At 58.6% G+C, this 18,472-nt stretch overlaps 1 protein-coding gene across 8 annotated transcripts in view; it reads left to right on the forward strand.

The window, feature by feature from the left end:
• The window catches only part of SLC37A1 (solute carrier family 37 member 1), a 74,877-nt gene extending 56,848 nt beyond the window's left edge, over positions 1–18,029 (forward strand). For 6 of the 8 annotated variants that reach the window (XM_021071027.1, XM_021071029.1, XM_021071026.1 and 3 more), the window contains 5 exons: positions 1,027–1,100; positions 3,855–3,933; positions 9,860–9,957; positions 13,389–13,453; positions 13,840–14,805. In XM_021071027.1, coding sequence (XP_020926686.1) covers positions 1,027–1,100; positions 3,855–3,933; positions 9,860–9,957; positions 13,389–13,453; positions 13,840–13,855 — 332 coding nt within the window. In that variant the 3' untranslated portion in view covers positions 13,856–14,805. The other 2 variants (XM_021071030.1, XM_021071031.1) reach the window with 2 other exon arrangements.

Raw genomic sequence — 18,472 nt, forward strand, 5'->3', positions numbered from 1 at the left:
GGGGACTTCTGCTCTCGGGACCTGAGGCCTCGAGTTTAAGGGCAAGCCTGGGGCGTGCAGGCCCCCGGTCTGGGGCAGTGAGCAGCCCTGGATGCCCAATGGCAGGAAGCCACTCAGAGAAGCCACATGTCACCTGGAAGGTGACAGGCAGGGCCACAGCAGCCGAGACCTGCACCCCCAGCGTTTCAAGCCCGGGGTGGGGGCTGGGGGCGTCCCCTTTGAGCTGGTCTGTCAGCACCGTCCTGGGCTGCAAAGCACTGGAGGTCTGTTTTTAACTCCCTGCAAGCAGCGCGATCAAATGATGGCTCTGGCACTTAGTAAATATCTCTTCCGCTCTCACAAGCCGGCAGCGGGGGATGCACAGATGCAGGCTGGGTGACCCCATTAAAATTAGCCGCAGGGCAGGTTGCTGACGCCAGGGATCGTGGAGCTTCCTGTGGCCCCTGGGTCCACAGAGGAATGTCCGCTGGAGAGTGGTTCAGGAAGGGAGCCTGGGGGCCGGGTCAGGAGACTGCATTTCAGAAATGGACCTGGTTGTCCCGACCGTGGGGAGCCGGGCTGGGCAGGGGCTCCGGGCCCCTGGGGGTGGCCATCGGCAGCTGTGGGTCGGAGAGAATGTCCTTTCCACCGCAGATGAGGCCGTGGCGGGCATCAGCATCCGGGCGCTCACCCGGTCACGTCTGTGGTCACATCTGTGTGACGGGGAGTCCCACTACTTCTGGGCGCGGCCACAACTGCTGCCCAGGAAACAGGGACCAGGTCCCTGAACGGAGCTTGAATCTCTAGGAAAATGTGGTTGGACTTATGGACATACCTGGGGCAAGTTTAAAGGGCACTTTCTGTCTGTGACACTGGCCCAGCAGTGGGGGCTCCCGGGAGCTGGGCACCTTGCCCAGGCCGGCCTGCATCCCGCTCAGGGTGGGACCCGTGTGCAATGCCTGGTGGGCTGCCCGCGGGGGAGCTCAGATGGGGAGGCCCTCCCAGGGGGTGCTGCCTCCTGCTGACCCCCCGGTTTCTCTCCTGCAGTCATGCTGCTGCTCAGCGGGGCGCTGGTCAGCGGGCCCTACGCTCTCATCACCACCGCCGTCTCCGCCGACCTGGTGAGTGGGGGCAGCTGGGTGCAGAACCAGGCCTGGTGCTGGCGGGCCGGCCGCCTCTTCCACGCGTGGTGCGAAGGACTGTGCTGGCAAAGGCTCTGTTTCTACGAGCACCCTGGCACGCGAGTGGAGTCTTCTGAAGCCTGCAAGGGCAGGGGCAGCCTTGCATGTGCGGCTGAGGTCCGAAGCAGCGCCGGGCTGGCTCCTCTGAGCTGCCCCGCAGCCCCCGAGGTGGGGGGCCGTGTCCCCCAGAGCCCACCCTCAGGGCCCCAGCAGAGCAAGGTCTGCCCCTCCCCTTCATCCAGCCCGCTCTGGGTGCCCCGTCTGTGCCCAGCCCTCTGTGGGCCTTGGGACCACAGGGAGCAGCCAGGCGGCGTCCTGTCCCTGGGGGTCGCGCTCAGGGAGGAGGGCAGCGTGGAGCAGAAGTGGGTAATGCCCAGGCATGAGGGCCACCCAGCGCCCTGGGGTCCACGGGACACCGGACTGGTTCCTCCTGGAGGAGGGTGTGGATGACAGGTGACATGTGACTCGCGGGCCCAGAGCGACCCTCAGGGCGCAGGCCGTGTTGTCTACGTGACGTGAGAGGTTTCACGCACTCGTCAGTGCAGACGTACGGCACTGAGACCCCAGCCCCTGTTGGGAAGCATCTCCAGGCATAAATGCGAGAGAGGAGACGAGGGTCCTGACAGAAGCCTTATGCAGACCCTCTGCCCTGGAGGAGGGACACCTCAGCCCTGGGGGTGGGCTCTGCACGGGGAGGGCGGCGTGGGAGGGGGAAACAGAGTCACGTCTCCCGGGAGAAGCCGGCAGCCCCCCCCCTGCCGGGGTCACGGTCAGCACCAGAGTGACAGGTCAGGTTGATGGCGTGGACGCCCGGGAGGAGGCCAGGAGACGGCCCTCACCTCCTCCGTTGTCCCCCCAGACCCCACACCCCATCCAACCACCAGAAACAAGGCAGGTTAAGTCAGAAGCTCCCAGCCAGGAGGAGCCTGTGGAGACGCAGTCATCAAATGTCACATGGTGTCCTGGGCGGGATCCCGGGACAGAGAGATTGCATTCGGCACTGGATAAAACCCAGGGCGTCTGAATGAAGTAGAGGTTTTCTTTTATTTATTTATCTGTTTTTGTCATGTCTTTTTAGGGTCACACCCACGGCATATGGAGGTTCCCAGGCTACACGTCCAATCGGAGCTGTAGCCGCCGGCCTGCACCACAGCCACAGCCATGCCAGATCCGAGCCGCATCTGCGACCTACACCACAGCTCACGGCCACGCCGGATCCTTAACCCACTGAGCGAGGCCAGGGATCAAACCCGCAACCTCATGGTTCCCAGCCGGATTTGTTTCTGCTGAGCCACAACGGGAACTCCAAAAGTATAGGTTTTAATAATGCGTCAGTATTAGGCCACTACTCCTGGTAAACATAGCCTGACAGTGTCAGATGTTAACACCGGCGTTTTGCCGCGACTCTGTCTTCTCTTCAAAGCCTTTCTGTGAACCTAAGACTTTTCTAAAATTACAAGCTTATTTAAAGCCATAAGCAGTTCCCCAAAAGTGGACAACAGACTCGCGGGCAGGATGGAGCTTCCCTGCGGCCCCAGCAGCCCCTTCCCTCTGCGTCCGCCAAGTCCTTGCAGCCCCAGACCCTTGTCCTGGGTGAAAGCACAGGGGGCCCGGCCTCTGCAGCCCCCACACCTGCTCCTGCCTGAGCCTCGCCCTGTTGGAGCCGGCGCCCTCGTGCGCTGCCCCCAGCATCCCAGGCTCTTTCTCCAGCGAGAACAGAGGTCCTGCCCTGACTGGTCAGCGGAGGAAAGCCAGGGGAGAGGCCTGGGGGTCAGGCTGGTCTTTTCCTGAAGCCCACATGGGCCCGGGCCCAGCTTCATGTTGACCGACTGCTCCTAAAACTGCCTTTACGACGTCATCCATGCTCCTGTCGGCCTGAGCACAGAAGATTCTGGAAGGAGCCGCCCCAGACCGGCAGCGTGTCTGCCCCTGTGGGGTTGGAGGGCAGTGGGGGACGGGTACAGACTCCGGAAAACATGGGTTCTGGGGCATTTCCACTGGTTCCTTATTTTAGATTCTATGTACACATACCTGTGCACAAGCTCTTATGTTTTACCAGCTTTGCTTTGTCTTCACGGTTTTCGGCTTCCAGGCACCATCTTTCCTGATCGACTCCCTTCCTTTCATGGTCCTCAGCTTGCGCTTTCTCCCCAGGCCTCTGCGTGGGGCTTTTTGAAAACCAGAGCTCCTGTTGGTTTTTCACTTCAAACCTGCACCCCCTGCACTGGCCTCTTGCCCTCTGACCCTCATCCCTGGCATCTGCCATTAATCGGGTGGACTTTTAGGTACTGCACAGCCGCCTCTCACGTGCCACAGCAGAAACGTGGGCGCGGGCGTTAACGTCGGCACAGCTGAGGGACGGGGCGGGCGCCGTTCGCTTTTCTTTTCCACGTTGGCAGATGCGGTGCCTCAGTGAAGAGGTGGCTGTGCGGAGCCCAGCTCTGTCCATTGGCGAGAATTCTAGTCTTTTTTTCACGGCAATACACTGGGACAAGCATTTCTAATGATCTTTTTTTTTTTTTTTTTTTTTTGCTATTAAAAGCACTTGAAACTTTGTGTGTCCTTTTCCAGGGTAAAGCTGGAGATGGAACAGAGCTTCAGTTTCCAGATAGAAATAGCCTGTGACTTGCTTTGCGAAGGGTTTGGGGTGAACCACCCTCTGACGTCACACATTCGCTTTTCCCTCTCTCCTAGGGGACTCATAAAAGTCTGAAAGGAAACTCCCACGCCCTCGCCACCGTGACTGCCATCATCGACGGGACGGGGTCTGTGGGTACGTGGCTCTTCTCAGCCCTGACTGGCGAATGGCGGTCGTGGGGGGACCACGTGGTCCCGTCTGATTAGCGGATGCCCAGGATGCCCGTTGCTCTGGTGTTATTGGGATCGGCCGGCCTTCTTAAACACGAGCAGATCAAACACACATGCAGACCCGGGGGGCACGGGCCGCGGGCACTGCCTGGCCTCTTTGGTCGGATGATCCCAGAGGAGGTTCGCACGTGGGGCTGGCAGGACGGGTTTTCCTCGGGGTGGAGGGACGTGTGCCAGGTTTTCATCCAAGCCGCTGGGCCCCTGACGAGGTGCCACCGTCATTCCAAGAAGGACAGGATCTTATTTAAATAGAAACACGGGTAAACAGACGGGCCCCCGAGCCCGCGAGACTCAGGGTGTTCCCAGCCCCTTAAAGGGTCTTGGGAGAAGGCAGTAGCATGTTCTGGAGGGGAAGAGGCGGGCACAGCGAGCGAGCCCCTGCTCCGAGCTGGGAGGGGACAGGCAACCGGCAAGCCTGCCCGGGTCCGTGCGTCACAATCTGACAGCCGTGACCTTCCTCGAGCCACGTGGGGGAGCAGTGCCCTGGGACGCTCCCTGCAGGACCTGCTAGGCGCCCGGTCCAGGGCCCTCTGTGGAGACACAGAGCTGAAGCAGGCACACCTGCTGGGGAGGATGCTGGGCCACACGCTGCCGTGTCACCTGCTGCCCCAGACCCTGGCGCAGGGGACAGTGAGGGCAGGTGCAGGCACGTGGGGACGGCACCGGGGTGTGGGATGCCCTCAGAGCAGGAAACGGAGCACTTGCAGACGAGGGCGGCTCTGTGGGTGCAGGATGGGTACGCGGAGCTCTCTCTGCCCCCAGGGATGCTTGTCCCTGGGCCGTTCCAGGGCCTGTGGTCATGGATGCGTGGGAACAGCCACAGTCCATTTCTGGACGCCCACTGCTGTCTTCCTGATGCTGCATCCGAGGTCCTTCCTGCCACCCTCCCCTCCCTGCTCCCCGCACAGCTGCTCAGCCGCCCCACTGCCCCTGGTGCCCTGTGCTGAGACCCACCCTACAGGGGAGCTGGCACTTTGGGGGCTTTACTCAAATGTCAGCTCTCAGCAGGACCCTCAACCACCTGTCTGGGGCCCCCCTCCCCCCACCCAGGCTGAGCCACTCCCCCCAGCCAGCTCTCCTGGGGACACGTCCACCTCCTCCTCCTCCCCCTGACTGGCAGCCCCAGCAGGACAGAGTTTGCCCCACTGAGACGGTGCCTGGGACAGAGCAGGTGCTCCGGGCGAGGAAGGAGACTGTCCAGCCAGGCGGTCTCCCGTCCAGGGCGTCGGGTGCAGGTGAGGGGTCGGGTCACAGGCCCTGCTCATGCCACCACCCCCAGGGGCTCCAGCACGTGCCTCACGTAGCAGCCCTGCTTGGTCCAAGACATGCCAGGCGAGGTGACACTGCTCAGAAGGCTGTGCCCTGAGGTCGTGCCCACCCCGTTCTTGTTCTTGACACCAGTGCTGGCATTTTGCTGGCTGGCGTCCGTGGTCACCGCTCTGATGTTCGCAGGGAGACCGTTCGTTCCCTTTGGCAGCATCTCCTGGGGACGTTTCTCGAGAAGGGAAGTGGCAGGGTGCCGGGCCCTGTGACAGTGTCCACAGCCCCCAGCACCGTCCTCCTGGCTCGGGTAGCACAGGAGAAGCTCCCTGTGGCCTGGAGGACAGCGGTCAGGCTGAGCACACATCCTGGGCCAGGCGTCTCAGGTCTGTGCGCCCCGTATCCTCCTCTCTGCTCTGTGTCCCCAGAGGCCTCTGTCCCTGAGTCAGTCCAGCTTCTACCGTGAAACCCTTTTCTGAAAGTGAATTGGCACTGGCAGCCCTGGCTGCATTTTAAAGCAGATGGAGAGTTAAAAAGAAGAAAATGATGCATTAGGTGAAAAACAACATTTTTCTCCATACTCTTCTCAAAACAAGAGGACGCAGAGGTCTCTGGCCCAGAGTAGAGACTCAGCCTCTATCCACAGAGAAGGCTCTGAGCTGCAGGAGCAACCAAAGCCTGCTCCAAACGCCTTCCTCCCAGAAAAGGGCAGAGGGCAACTCAGGCCTCATCTGACCCCTCCCTCATCTGCACTAAATACTGTCCCTCAGCGGTCAGGTGGGGACGCCCCAGGTCCACCAGCCCCACTGCTCCAGCATCAAGGAAGCGGTAGTCATGGAAACGGCAGGCAGGTGTCTCCCTCACTGTTGCTCTGCTCAGGGGCTGCCCTGCTGGATGGAAGGGGAGCCAGACCCAAGCAGAAATGCACGGCTCCAGCAGGAATTCTGTTCCGAGGGGCATTTACTCTGATGTGTTTATTAAGTGCTGTTGGTTTCAGTGGAGGTGGAGCTTGTGAGGTGTCCACAAGCCAGAATCAGGTGGTTCCCGTGACTGGAGCGGATCTGTTTGGTGGTTCTCGGGGCTTGGAGCTGCACCCCAGTGGGCTGCGAGGCTTGTGCTTATGCAGAGCCGTTACACGGGGCCCTGAATTTCCCCTAGTTAATTTATTTTATCCCAATTAAACATAATGTAACTTTAGAAACCAGAGAGTCTTAGAAATGTATTCCAAGGCAAAGCGACCGGCCCTGCCCCCCCCCCCACGCCCACTTTCTGCTGTTCCCAGCAGGACTTCGGCACTGTTCTCTCAAATCCTCCCACAGACACGTTACGTGTCTTGATTCATCACCTTCTGACCTTCTCTGCTGTCCTGGTGAGGAAGGCGGTGGGGGGGGGCCCTGGTCTTTCCCCACCCCCATCCTCCTCCGTCTATTTACTCTCACACCCTCTTGAGCCAAGAAAAAAACTTTAACTGCACGTCCTTAATACGCACATCTTTGTTTGACCCCGGAGTCACACGTGTCTCCTTTTCTCCTTTGGTTTGAATTTCTGTTGCAGCCATGAGGGGTGCTTCACCCTCTGTCTGCCACACGGCTCCCCTCTGTGAGCCCCCCGATCTTGCCCACGGAGGACTCCTGTCTTCCAGGTCCCATGTTTACTGCCACCCTTTGGTGGGACATGTCTTCTCGTTGCTTCCCCAGAGGAGGTAGAGCTGAGAGCTCGGGAGTCTGCGGGGTCAGGCTTCAGCCGGCTCCCTAGGTGGATAGTCTGTCTGGGTATAGAAGTCCAGGCTGAGGGCCCTTTTTCTCCAAACTCCAGCTCTGTCATCACCAGGGAGAAGCCCGTGGTCATCCTCAGCCCTGGCCTCCATCTCCCACCTCTGATCTCCCCCTTCAGGGGCCCGGGGCTCCCGTCTTCATCTCTGCAGCCCCTCTGCACCCCCCTACCTCGTGCCCTTGGTGCCCTGGAGCCCACCCCGTCTGGAGACACGTGCTCTTGTCCTCTGGGAAAGTGTGCTGTGCTTTTTTCTTTGACAAGCTTCCCTTCCTGGGTTTTGTCTTCCTGGGAACCTTGGTAGTCAGATGTTGAACTTTCTGCATTCATCTTCCATTTTCTTTTTTCCTTGCCTGCCTGCATCTTTATTCTTTTCTTTGCTTTTCCCAGAGACGTTCTTGGCTTGACTTTGCAATTTCCATACTGAACCTTTCGTTTTAGCTGTCGCAGCATTCTCTCTGTCAGTGTGGTCTGCCCTTTCAGCGCGTCCTTTCTTCTTGGATGTGGTGTGTGTGAGATTGAATCGTGTGAAATTGCTGAGGTTGGATGGGTTTTCAGGTACAAGAGTGGGAGTTTCCTGTGGTTTAGCTTAATGTCTGTTAGTTCTCTGAGGCTCTTACACTTTCCTGAGAATTTTCTTCTCTCCACGTTATTTCCTCCAGCTTCCCCTCCTCCCAGTTTGTTTGCTTTCATGTTGAGGCTTTCCTCAGACACAGGGGAATCTTGCCTGCACACCCCCCATCCCGTATATTCATATTTAAGACTGAGCTGCTAAGCACTCACTAGAAGCCCTTTCCGCATGGAGGCATGTCAACCACTGGACTTTGGGGTCCAGCTGGAGACCAGAGGAGACCCCGGGACCCACGGGTGTGTGCACCTTGCCGCCAGCATCCTTACCCCGGGATGCAAGCCTAAGCCTCTGCCCTCCTGGGTGGAGGAGGGGTTGTCCTGAGTAGTGATGCTGAGGAGAAGCCTGGGGTCCCAGGAGGTGGAAAGTCATGTCTAATAGTTCATTGTAAGAGTCTGAGCTGGAGCTCGCTGGTGGCTCAGTGGGTTAAGGATCCAGCATTGTCACTGCTATGGCTCTGGTTACTACAGTGGTGTGGGTTCAGTCCCTGGCCCACGAACTTCCGCATGCCACAGGCGCAGCCCCCTCCAAAATGCCATATAGTTACTTCTCCAATTATAAAAGAAGTAAGTGCTCTTTGTCAGCATCTAAAACAATATTAGCCCATCTAATCTCTCGGAGATTAAACCTCAGTTGGTGACTTGGTAGGAATTCTTCATACTTCTCCATGTACCCAAGCAGTGAGCCATCCTACACGTATATCATAATTTATTCCAGTCTCTCTTAGGAAAACAACCCAACTGCTGTGACAGACATTCTTAAATAGATATCTTTCAGCATGTTGAGGAATATTTGCTTTCTTTTGTTTTTTTATAGTTTTTAAAAAAATTATCTTGACATAATCTGAGACTCACAAGAAGCTTCAAAGATGGTACAAAAGAAATCATGTGGAGTTCCCATCATGGCACAGTGAAAATGAAGCCAACTAGGAGCCATGGGGTTGCAGGTTTAATCCCTGGCCTCACTCAGTGGGTCGAGGATCCAGCGTTGCTCTGAGCCGTGGTGTGGGTTGCGGATATGGCTCAGATGCTGCGTTGCTGTGGCTGTGGAGTAGGCTGGCAGTTTTAACTGTGATTCGACCCCTAGCCTGGGACCCTCTGTATGCCAAGGGCGTGGTCCTAAAAAGGAAAAAAAAAATTATATTTGTATTATCATAACCTCTCTCTCCCCACCATGTTTATAATACACACACACACATACATGCACACATGCAACTTATGAATATACACGTGGGTATTTCTTCCCGATCCACTTGAGAATAAATTGCAGGAGTTCCTGTCGAAGTTCAGTGGTAAAGAACCCAGCTAGTATCCATGAGGACGCGAGTTCAATCCCTGGCCTCACTCAGTGGGTTGGGGATCCGGTGTTGCCATGAGCTGTGGTGTAGGTCACAAGTACAGCTCGGATCCCGCATTGCTGTGGCTGTGGTATAGGCCAGTGGCTACAGCTCTGATTAGACCCCTAGCCTGGAAACTTCCATATGCTGTGTGGCCCTAAAACACAAAAAAAAAAAAAAAAAAAAAAAAAAAAAAAAAAAAAAAAAAGAATAAACTGCAAACGTGCAATAACTATGTGTTTGCTGTGTATTCCCTAAAAACAAGGAACTCTTGGTGTAACCACAGTGCAGTTATCAAAATCAGGACATGAACATTGAAACCGTGTTAGTATCTACAAGCCTTGTGCCTATTTTACCAAATGTTTTTATAGCAAAAGACTGTCTAATTAGATTCAGATTGCTTTATAATAAAATTTTTAAAAAAATTTTTTTTTTTGGCCACGTCCCCAGCATGCGGAAGTTCCCGGGCCAAGGACGGAACCTGCACCACAGCAGTGACAACACTGAATCCTGAACAGCTCGGCCACCAGGCAGCTGCATGTTGTCATACATTTATAATGGGAGAGCTAGATGAAAAGGGTGACCATTTTAGTGTCAAGACACATTTTTACGTTTCTTTCTGCAAAAAAAGCCAGTGCCACGTCCGCCCTGGCTGGTACCGGGGGCCGAGCGTTTCATCCCTCACCGGTCTGGGTGGAGAGGAGCGTTTCCTGTCTCATCTGTTTTCTCTTTAGTCCCGAGTAAGGGCCCGAGCGCCGTCTGTGTATTTACCGGGCTGGGTGTTTCAGGCGGTCACCTTGCTTTCGCTCCCTCACTCCGCCGTGTGCCTCGTTTCAGGGGCGGCCCTGGGCCCGCTGCTGGCGGGGCTCATCTCGCCGTCTGGATGGCACAACGTCTTCTCCATGCTGATGCTCGCCGACGCCTGTGCCTTATTGGTGAGTCGGTCCCTTTGATCCAGGAGCCTCCAAAGCCTGGTGGCACTTCTCCCTGGTCCCTGGGGAGTTGGGGCTGGTGACTGTCCCAGGGTCCCCGAGTGCTCGCGGCCCAGACGTCAGAAGCAGCAGCAGCAGCTTCCAGCAGGCACTAAAGAGGCCTTGGTTCCTGAGCCTTCGGGTTCCTGTGCAGCCCGAGCAGGTTCCTGAGCCCCTCTGGTCTACAGCGTCCCCCTGTGGCGTGGGCAGAATAGTGGCACCAGGGACAGGACCACAGTGGGGATTAGCGGGGACAGGGCACTGGGCTGGCCTTCCAGACGGTGCCGATCTGCCCCCTTGTCCCTCTGGCCCCCAGCTTGCCACACTGGGGAAGCAGCCTGGCTGCCCACCCTTAAAAGGCTGGAGGAGAGGGGAGGGGCTGGGCCGCTCCACCCTCTGTCCCTGTGTCTGTCCCCTCCTGTGCCCTGGGATGGAGAAGACCCATCTGGATGGCCCAACCCTGCTATGTCCACCATTCAGCACAGCCACCACACCCACTCTTACCGGTCACCCCGCGCCCAGGGTCCCGGACCTGAAGCCGCCAACGTGTCTTGCTTCACCGGGAAACTGATATTGATCCCAATACAGATGAGTTGAGGATTTTGGAAATATCACCTCCATCTATGAGATGGAAGTTTTATATTTTAATTCCCAGGCGTCCTAAGACCCGGCTCCCCTCATTTCATACAGAATCAAATACCAGCTCTCAACTTGGGAACCTGGGAGGCTTGAGAAACAGCTGCTCAAGGAAGCCAGGGCACTTCCACTAAGTAGCAGCATCATTAGGTCTGTTTAAAGACAGAGCCTCCTCTGTTTCAGAAACACCAGGCTCTGCGTCCATTAAGCGTCCTCTTAATGCACGGCTAGACTTGTAGGAAGGGAAAGCCTGTCCCCAGGACCCCAGAATGGAGGGGCAACATGAAGTAAGTGCCCAGGCTGGTGCCAGCGCAGGGGGGTGAGTTGTCAGGCTCAGGAATTGAGGGCTGCCCCCAGAACAGGAGACCAGGTGCTGGGCTGGCTCAGATGGGGAGCTGGACGTGCGGCCTTCCTCCAGCCCGGACCCCCGGGCTCGGCAGGCAGTGGAAGCATGTACCTTCGCACATGGGCACAGAAGAGAAGCGGGACCTGTGCCACCAGCATGCTCACCAGATTAGGGGGAAACTGCCTTGAGAATCTTTAGCCACAGACCTGCCTCCTGTAAGCTTTAATTTTCTGACTTACGTGATGTAGATATTATACACGTATCAAAACACAGGGCAACATTGGTCCCGGACCGGGGCCACAGCTGGTTGTTAGGCAGACGCCAATCCCAAACCATCTGAGAAGGTGGAAGCTCATCCCCACAGCCAAGCCCAGCTGAAGGGGAGCTCAGCCCCAAGTCAGGAGGTGGTTAGGAAACGGCCTGCGGGGATGGGGGCGACAGGCACGGTTCTCACGGACCCCCCCACACTGCAGGAAAAAAGGTTATCCGGTAAACCGTGAAAATAAACACAGTTAATATGACTAAAGATGTCACAGAAGGAACTGTGTTCGTGAGAAAAGAACAAGACTGAAAAAAGAGCTGGTGAGATACAGATACAAGGAAGCCGTCTGGATGCAGCTGCAGAGAGAAAGACGAGAGTGTCAGGGAGCAGACGGGGCGGACGGCCTGGCACGGCCCACGGGGGTCCAGGAAGAACCCACTGTTGAAGGAAAAGAGCTGAGAACCAAAGCAGCCACTACAACGCCAACGCCGCGGGAAAGGGCCCAGCAGACAGCGGATGGACCGACTCTCCAGTCACCGGCGGACTTGGCCTGGCCTGGAAATCCAGACTGACTCCGATATTGACAGGAAACACACCCGAAATGCCAGAACCCAGAAAGGACGGGGGGGAAGATTGACAGCAGGCAGACAGCCACGGTGAGGCTGCGGGACTGGGGAGGCCAGGCGGCCACCAGGACCAGTCTTTTCAGCCCTAAAGACCAGAGACACCACCTCTTGGCGTCTCAGTGGACCAGTTTCCCCTCCTTCCAAGGCTGGACCTCGGTGAGCCCAGCAGGTCACGTGGGGACCTCAAGACCAACTGGGCTGTGACCTCACCTGGGGACCGTGACGGTGCCCGGGGACCGTGACCGCACCTCGGGGCGAGTGCAGAGCCCCGGGCCTGCCCCTCCGTCCACACTCCATTACTCGGGGCTGCAGCCCCCTGGGCAGGCTCCTGGGAGGGCACTGCCCAGGGACAGCCACGTGTCACGTCTGAGGAGCTGGTGTCTGACCTCCAGCGTTGTCGGGGCTGCACACAGGGCAGCCCAGCCCTCTGGGAGCACTCAGCGTGTCCTTCCCTCCTTCCGCCAGAAAATGGTTCTGTGCTGGTCCCACTGGGTGGGATTCGTGCCGAGGACTCAGCAGGCGGCGGGCGCTGGAGGTTCGGGCTCCCGAGAGCAGATTATTGAACTGGAACGCGACAATCGCCGGCAGCCTGGCCTGTAGCACCTGCCGAGTCCCCACACGCTGGCTTTGGGACACGGCCATCGTAGGGGACCCGGGGGCTCCTCCTGAACCTTCAGCACCCTGTCTTGCAGCGCCCCGGCCTCAGGATGGCACCGCGTGGCTGCGGGTGGTGTTAAAGCAGCCCCTCGAAGCTCTCCAGCAACACCCCCCACCTCGGGCCCGGGGGCACCCACAGCTTTCCAGGAAGCAGGACCACCTGAGCCAGGGTTTCCCTCAGGAGCCCCTGTCAAAACCTGGGCACAGCTCGCTGTGGGGGCACCGTTCTGGAGGGGCTGCCACGCTTGGGGAAGACCTAGGTCCCCGCTGCACGCAGCTCAGCTGGGGCGATGCGGCCCGCGCTGATCAGGACGCATGAGCTGACTCCGCCCTCTAGGCCGTGGGCAGGAGCTGCTGATTCATTTACCTCGAGACCAAGGCCGAGGCCACGGACCAGCAGCGGGCTCTGGGGAGGCCTGGCCGTGCTCTCCCAGAAGCTTGCCCGTGGACCAGGGCTGCCCAAGGATGGCTCTGCAGGCTGTCCGTGCCAATGGCTGGTGACGGCTCGCCTGCCCTCCAGAGTCACCCGTGCAGCGCTCCAGCCTCCCCCAGTGTCTCTGTGACCGTGTCCTTCTTACTCACTTCCCCATGTGGGCATTTTATGATTGGACTGGCTTCAAGGCAGCCCTGCCCTGGGACCAGGCCCTCGGGATGGCAGTGCCCGTGAGGCCCCCGCCGCTCCTCTGCTGAGGCTCTGAAGTCCTTCGCTTTCTGAAGAAGAGGCACCTCCACGGGGCAGCCCCCCACCCCGCCCACTATGCACTTGAGCGCCAAGCCGGGTGGGCTCCAGCACCTCCCCGGGGACAGCACGGTGTCCGCGCAGGGTCTCCCGGTGGTGACAGTGGCCTTGTCTTTGTTTTGGGTGCAGTTCCTGGTCCGCCTCATACACAAGGAGCTGTGCTGCCCGGGGTCGGCGACGGGAGACCAAATTCCGTGAGTGCCCTCAGCGTCCCCGCAGCCCAGTGTGTCTGCCTGCCAGACCAGCTCGCCCTAAAAGGAGCCAAAACCTCGCTCGGGTCCCTGTCACTGCGCGGCTCATGCACGCCCATTTTTTCTTTCCCAATAAATGCCTGGGGTGGACACTATCCAGGTCCGTCTCCCCTGAACGTGCAGTGAAGAGGCGCGAGGGATACTGCCGCCTCTGCTCCTCTGAGCCGCGGCTTCCGGCAAAGTCAGCAGCTCAGAGCTTGGCCTGACCCCCCCGCCCCTCGCCCAGGGGACCCCCCCACCCCCGCTCTGGCCCCTGGGGAGCCCGAGGCACCCCGGGCTCCGGGCATCAGCGCAAGGTGACCAGCTGCTGTTTCCTCCTCCTCTTCCAGGTTTAAGGAGCACTAGCCACTCGAGCCCATGGAGGGAGGCTGGGCCTGCCCTCCACGCACGGTCTTTCAAGGAAAAGTTCGAATAAAGGATCCTGTGTTGAAAAGAATGATTTCCCCTTGCCTTTTGCACATTCACCTGGAACAGACACAAAAGCCACCTTGAGAATTCCTGGTACGATTCTGGCCATGCCCTGGGGCCCGGGGCAGTGCTGGGGAAGCTGGTGGGCAGCGCAGGCTGCCGTCCGCCCACCGAGCCCCCGACGCGCAGGCCCCTCCGGGGCGCCAGGCGGCTGCTCCGCGGCACGAGCGATGGCAGCCGGGACCTGTGTGCGGCGCCCGGGTGCCTTGGTCTCTCTCAGGTATTTCAACGCAGGCTGTCAGAGCACATGGAGCCGATGGGGCGGTTGGGATGCTACAGGTGAGGGGGTGCGGGTCACAGAGCCCCGCCTCCCCGGGGACCCACCTGACACCTGCATCAGAACCAAGACGGAACCCAGACCCGTCCCATCACCCAAACGACGTCCCAGCACTTCCTCCTGCTCTGCGCCCCCCCCGGAAACGTCCAAGTGAGTGGGGGCAAGGCCATCGACGGACGGGAGGACTGAACAGCCGCCACCGATCCCCAGGGGCCACGCCACCACTGGCCCCGTTCGGGGACCAGGGAGGACGCGCTGAGGCCGGGCCTGGGGCTGGGAGTGGCCGGTCCCCAGCCCAGCCCTCTGTCCCCGCCGCCCGCCCCCCGCACCACGCGTAGACCTGAGCCTGTTCTTGGCTCCGCAGCGCTGGAGTGGATTTATTTATTGAAACGTGAAATGTGTTGCAGAAGCTCAAGAAACAGAAGAGGCATCCTGTTATTTATTAAGACAAACTCTGATTGTTCTCGGGCCACTTGTTTTCTCGGTTGTTGCCTCACAAAATATTTCCTGCCCTTTGAAATAAAATTTGAAAAAACCAAAAAAACCTCAAGCAGAATCTCGGTTATTTCTGATCACATTTCCATTACGTCCAAAACAGAAAACTTCCAAAGAGCTCCGTGTGTTCTCAGTTTGCTCAGGGTCAGACAGTCTGGTTCTGCAAGTGGAGACCGTTTCCAGCAGAGGGGAGGCTCACCCTGCAGGGGACAGTCCCCGAGGACACGCAGAAGGCAGAGCCCAGGCCCCGGCAAACACAGCACCCGGCTGTTTGTAAATCACGCAGTTTAAGGAGCATCCCGGAATATTCGCCCTCAACAGCAAAGTGTCACAGGCCTGGAGCAGGGCTGCGCTTGGACTGCAGAGGCAGGGCGGGCTGTCAGTCTCCTTCTCAGCGTCTTCTAAGTGCACGTGGCACACACCTTAGACGGAGCGCCCTGTGGTAACACCCACCCGTGTGCCAGGAGGAGGGCTGCCCCCGGGCCGTGGTCATCGTGTCCCTGGTCCCGCCCAGGACGTGGGCGCTACACGCCAGGCACCCTGGGTGTCCTCAGGAGGAGGCTTGCTTTTTTATTAGCAGAGGTGGTTACTGGAGCTCCCGCTGTGGCACAGTGGGTTAGGAATCCGATTGCAGCGGCTCGGCTGGCTGCAGAGGTGTGGGTTCGATCCCTGGCCCAGGGCAGTGGGTTAGAGGAGCTGGCGTTGCCACAGCTGTGGCTCGGATTCAGTCCCTGGCCTGGGATCACCATATGCTGCCAGGGCGGCCACAAAAGATTTAAAAACTTTTTTGAAAAGTTACGCACTTCGAAAGTCGCTTCTGCTGCAGTTAGAATCCCCGTGACACTAAGTGGATGCCACGCGGTCCGCACACACCATCCCCGGCCGCTTCTGTCCCCCTGTCCCTCCCGCTCTGTCCCTCTTTGTTCCTTGTGCCCGGCTGGCCCGCCCCCCTGAGCTCGTCCTTCTGTCTCCCCCCCCCCACCCTTGGCACCAAGCCCCTCGGATTAGGATCCCCGTGGCCGTGCTGCACCCCGTGGCCGTGCTGCACCCCGCAGGCTGCGGCCCCCTCGCTACCACACAGCCCCACCCTTCTTTCGATGCTAAGCTGCATCAGCAAGGGTGGATGTGACGGAGAGCCTTGGCCATTCAGTGAGGCCCAGAGAGCATCTTTTCTAATGAAATCTGGACCCCGCAGCTCCCGCCTCCCAGCGCCGTTCTGAGCTTGTCAGAGGCCCAGGTGAGGTCGCCCAGGTCACTCCTGCACCTTTACACAAAGGATCGCGCCTCTCTTGTGGTTCAGCAACAGGACGCTTTTTCAGAGGTGACTTGTTTTCCCCCAGCTCAGGGACTAAAACCATTAGAAGAAGATCTCCCGCAACCTGCAGAGGAAGAGAGGGCTCACCCCCGAGCCTGCAGAGGGACAGCCAACAGCGCCTTTCAGGCGGAGAGTCCACACCTTGAGAAAAGGAAGCGTGCGCACACTATTCTTTAAAGCAGTTTGGTTGAAACATGCTCAGCATTAGCTGAGATAATTTCCTCCTGCAAAGAGCCAGCTGCGGTGCCGCCTGCTCGCATTCATATGGAAATGCGTCTTTGCCTTTCATGAATTTGTGTCAGTGAGATTGTCCTATTCAGAGCCACCAAAAAGATGCCCAGGGTGATTGAAATGCAAGCTTGTGACAGGGCTGGTGAGTGAGCCAGGACTCCAGCCCTCCTGTGGCAAAGGAAGGAAAGCTGGGTCCTGGAAACTTGCCCTAAGAGCCTTTTCAAAGTCAAAACCTGAGGGCTCCCACTGTGGCGCGATGGGGTCAATGGCCTCTCCAGAGCGCTGGGACGCAGGTTCGATTCCCCGCTCGCTTGGTGGGTTAGGGACCTGGTGTTACAACCGCTGAGGCGTAGGTCGCAACTGCTGCTCGGGTCCAATCCCTGGCCCGGGCACTCCGTGTGCCACAGGGCAACCAAAAGAGAAAGAAAGGAAAAAACAGAATCCCCCCAACTCCAATGGCCAGCTGGTGAAATTCAATGAAAATAAATTATTAGAGAAAAAACACTGGAAAGAAATACAAGTCCTAATTTGTTTTGTTAGATTCGATAACGCATAAACCCACACCGCCAAATTGCAGTGAAAGTTTGCAAATGCTGTGTCTCTGCTCCTCTTACTGTGAGCTGTAACCTGTGACCCGGCACCCACACCTCCAGTAAGAGAGAAACTCGCAGAGGTAGAGCCACATGGCAGTGTGGCTGGGGGGTCCAGGGACAGGATCGCGGAGGGTGGCCTGGAGGCTGGCCTTGGGTGTGCAGGGGCTGCTGGGCGTGGCCCACACAGTGTGTCACCTGGCGTGTCCCCAGAGAGCTTCAGCAGCCTGGCTTCCAGGGTCCGCCCCGGGTCTGCCAGGCTTCCGTTTCTCCGATAGGCACCCAGAGCCAAATGAACACGGGCCCCTGTTCAAAAATGAGAAAGAAGTGCTGATGGAGACGGGAGAGCAGACCACCCGCGTGGGGGTGGGGGTGTGTCTGTGCGTGTGTGTCTGTGTATATGTCTGTGGGTGTGTGTGTGTGTGTCCACGTGGGTGTGTCAGTGTGTCTGTGTGTGTGTTGGTGTGTCTGTGTGTGTGTGTATGTATCTGTGTGGGAGTTGGTGTGTCTTTGTGTGTGTGTGTCAGTGTGTCTCTGTGTGTGTTGGTGTGTCTCTGTGTCTCTGTGTGTGTGTCCACGTCTCTGTGGGTGTTGGGGGGGGTGTGTGTGTGTCCACGTCTCTGTGGGTGTTGGGGTGTGTGTGTGTGTGTATGTCCACGTGTCTGTGCGTGTCCGTGTGTTGGGCGTGTGCTCAGCCCCGCCGGCTGTGACCGCCCTGACGAGCACAGCGCCTCCTCTACCATCTGCGTGTTTTCGGGGCTGAATTTCTCATCCTTAGACTCAGAAGAGCCGTCAAGTTCATGTGAGAGCAGGGGCACCGCTGGACAGAGTGCGGCCACTGCGGCAGGGTCGCGGTCTCCTGAGCCGCTTCCTTCCGGGCCTGTCACCCCCTCAGGGACATCAGCTGTCACCACCTGTGCGAGCTTGACCTTCAGAACCAGCCTTGAAGCCACACCTGTGAAGATGCCTCCTGGCGCCTGGAGTCATGACCTCAAACCCAACTGGTAGAAACTGGTGTCACCCCTTCATGCAGCACATGTCCCCAAGGGCTGGGAAACAGCGACAGTGACACATCCGTGTGGTGGATTCCCTGGGGCCCCGACCAGCAGCGCCGCTGGCGCGGGGTGGGTGAAGTTCCAGGAAGAAACTAAGCACAGAGAGAAGCCAGGAAAGGGAGGGGGGGGCCCTTGACACCGCGTGCCATCCTTGAGGAGGGGCAGGTGGGCGAGGCCTCGGTGGCAGGACAGAGAGCACCATCCAGGGACCCAGGGAAGCTGGCAGACGGAATGGGCCTCGAGCACAGGCGGTCTTGCCAGGATTGGCAGGGCGGGGGAGGTGGCGCAGGCGGGGGCCAGGGAGGTGGGGGCGGGCCCCTGGTGGGTGAAAGGGGAGGGCCCAGGGACTGAGGATCTGGTGGGGGACAGCGCTGGACAGTCTGAGTGGCCAGAAGGTGGCGGTCAGCGGCCTCAGAGCAGAGCCTCGGACTGAGGGTGCAAGGGCAGGAACCAGGGCTGCCGTGGGCGGGGGAGGCCAAGCTGGCAGATGCTGAACAGGAGCCAAGGAAGAGTCAGAGATGGCGGGACGCC

The sequence above is a fragment of the Sus scrofa genome, chromosome 13 (genome assembly GCF_000003025.6).
Source record: "Sus scrofa isolate TJ Tabasco breed Duroc chromosome 13, Sscrofa11.1, whole genome shotgun sequence".
NCBI classification, from domain to species: Eukaryota; Metazoa; Chordata; class Mammalia; order Artiodactyla; family Suidae; genus Sus; species Sus scrofa.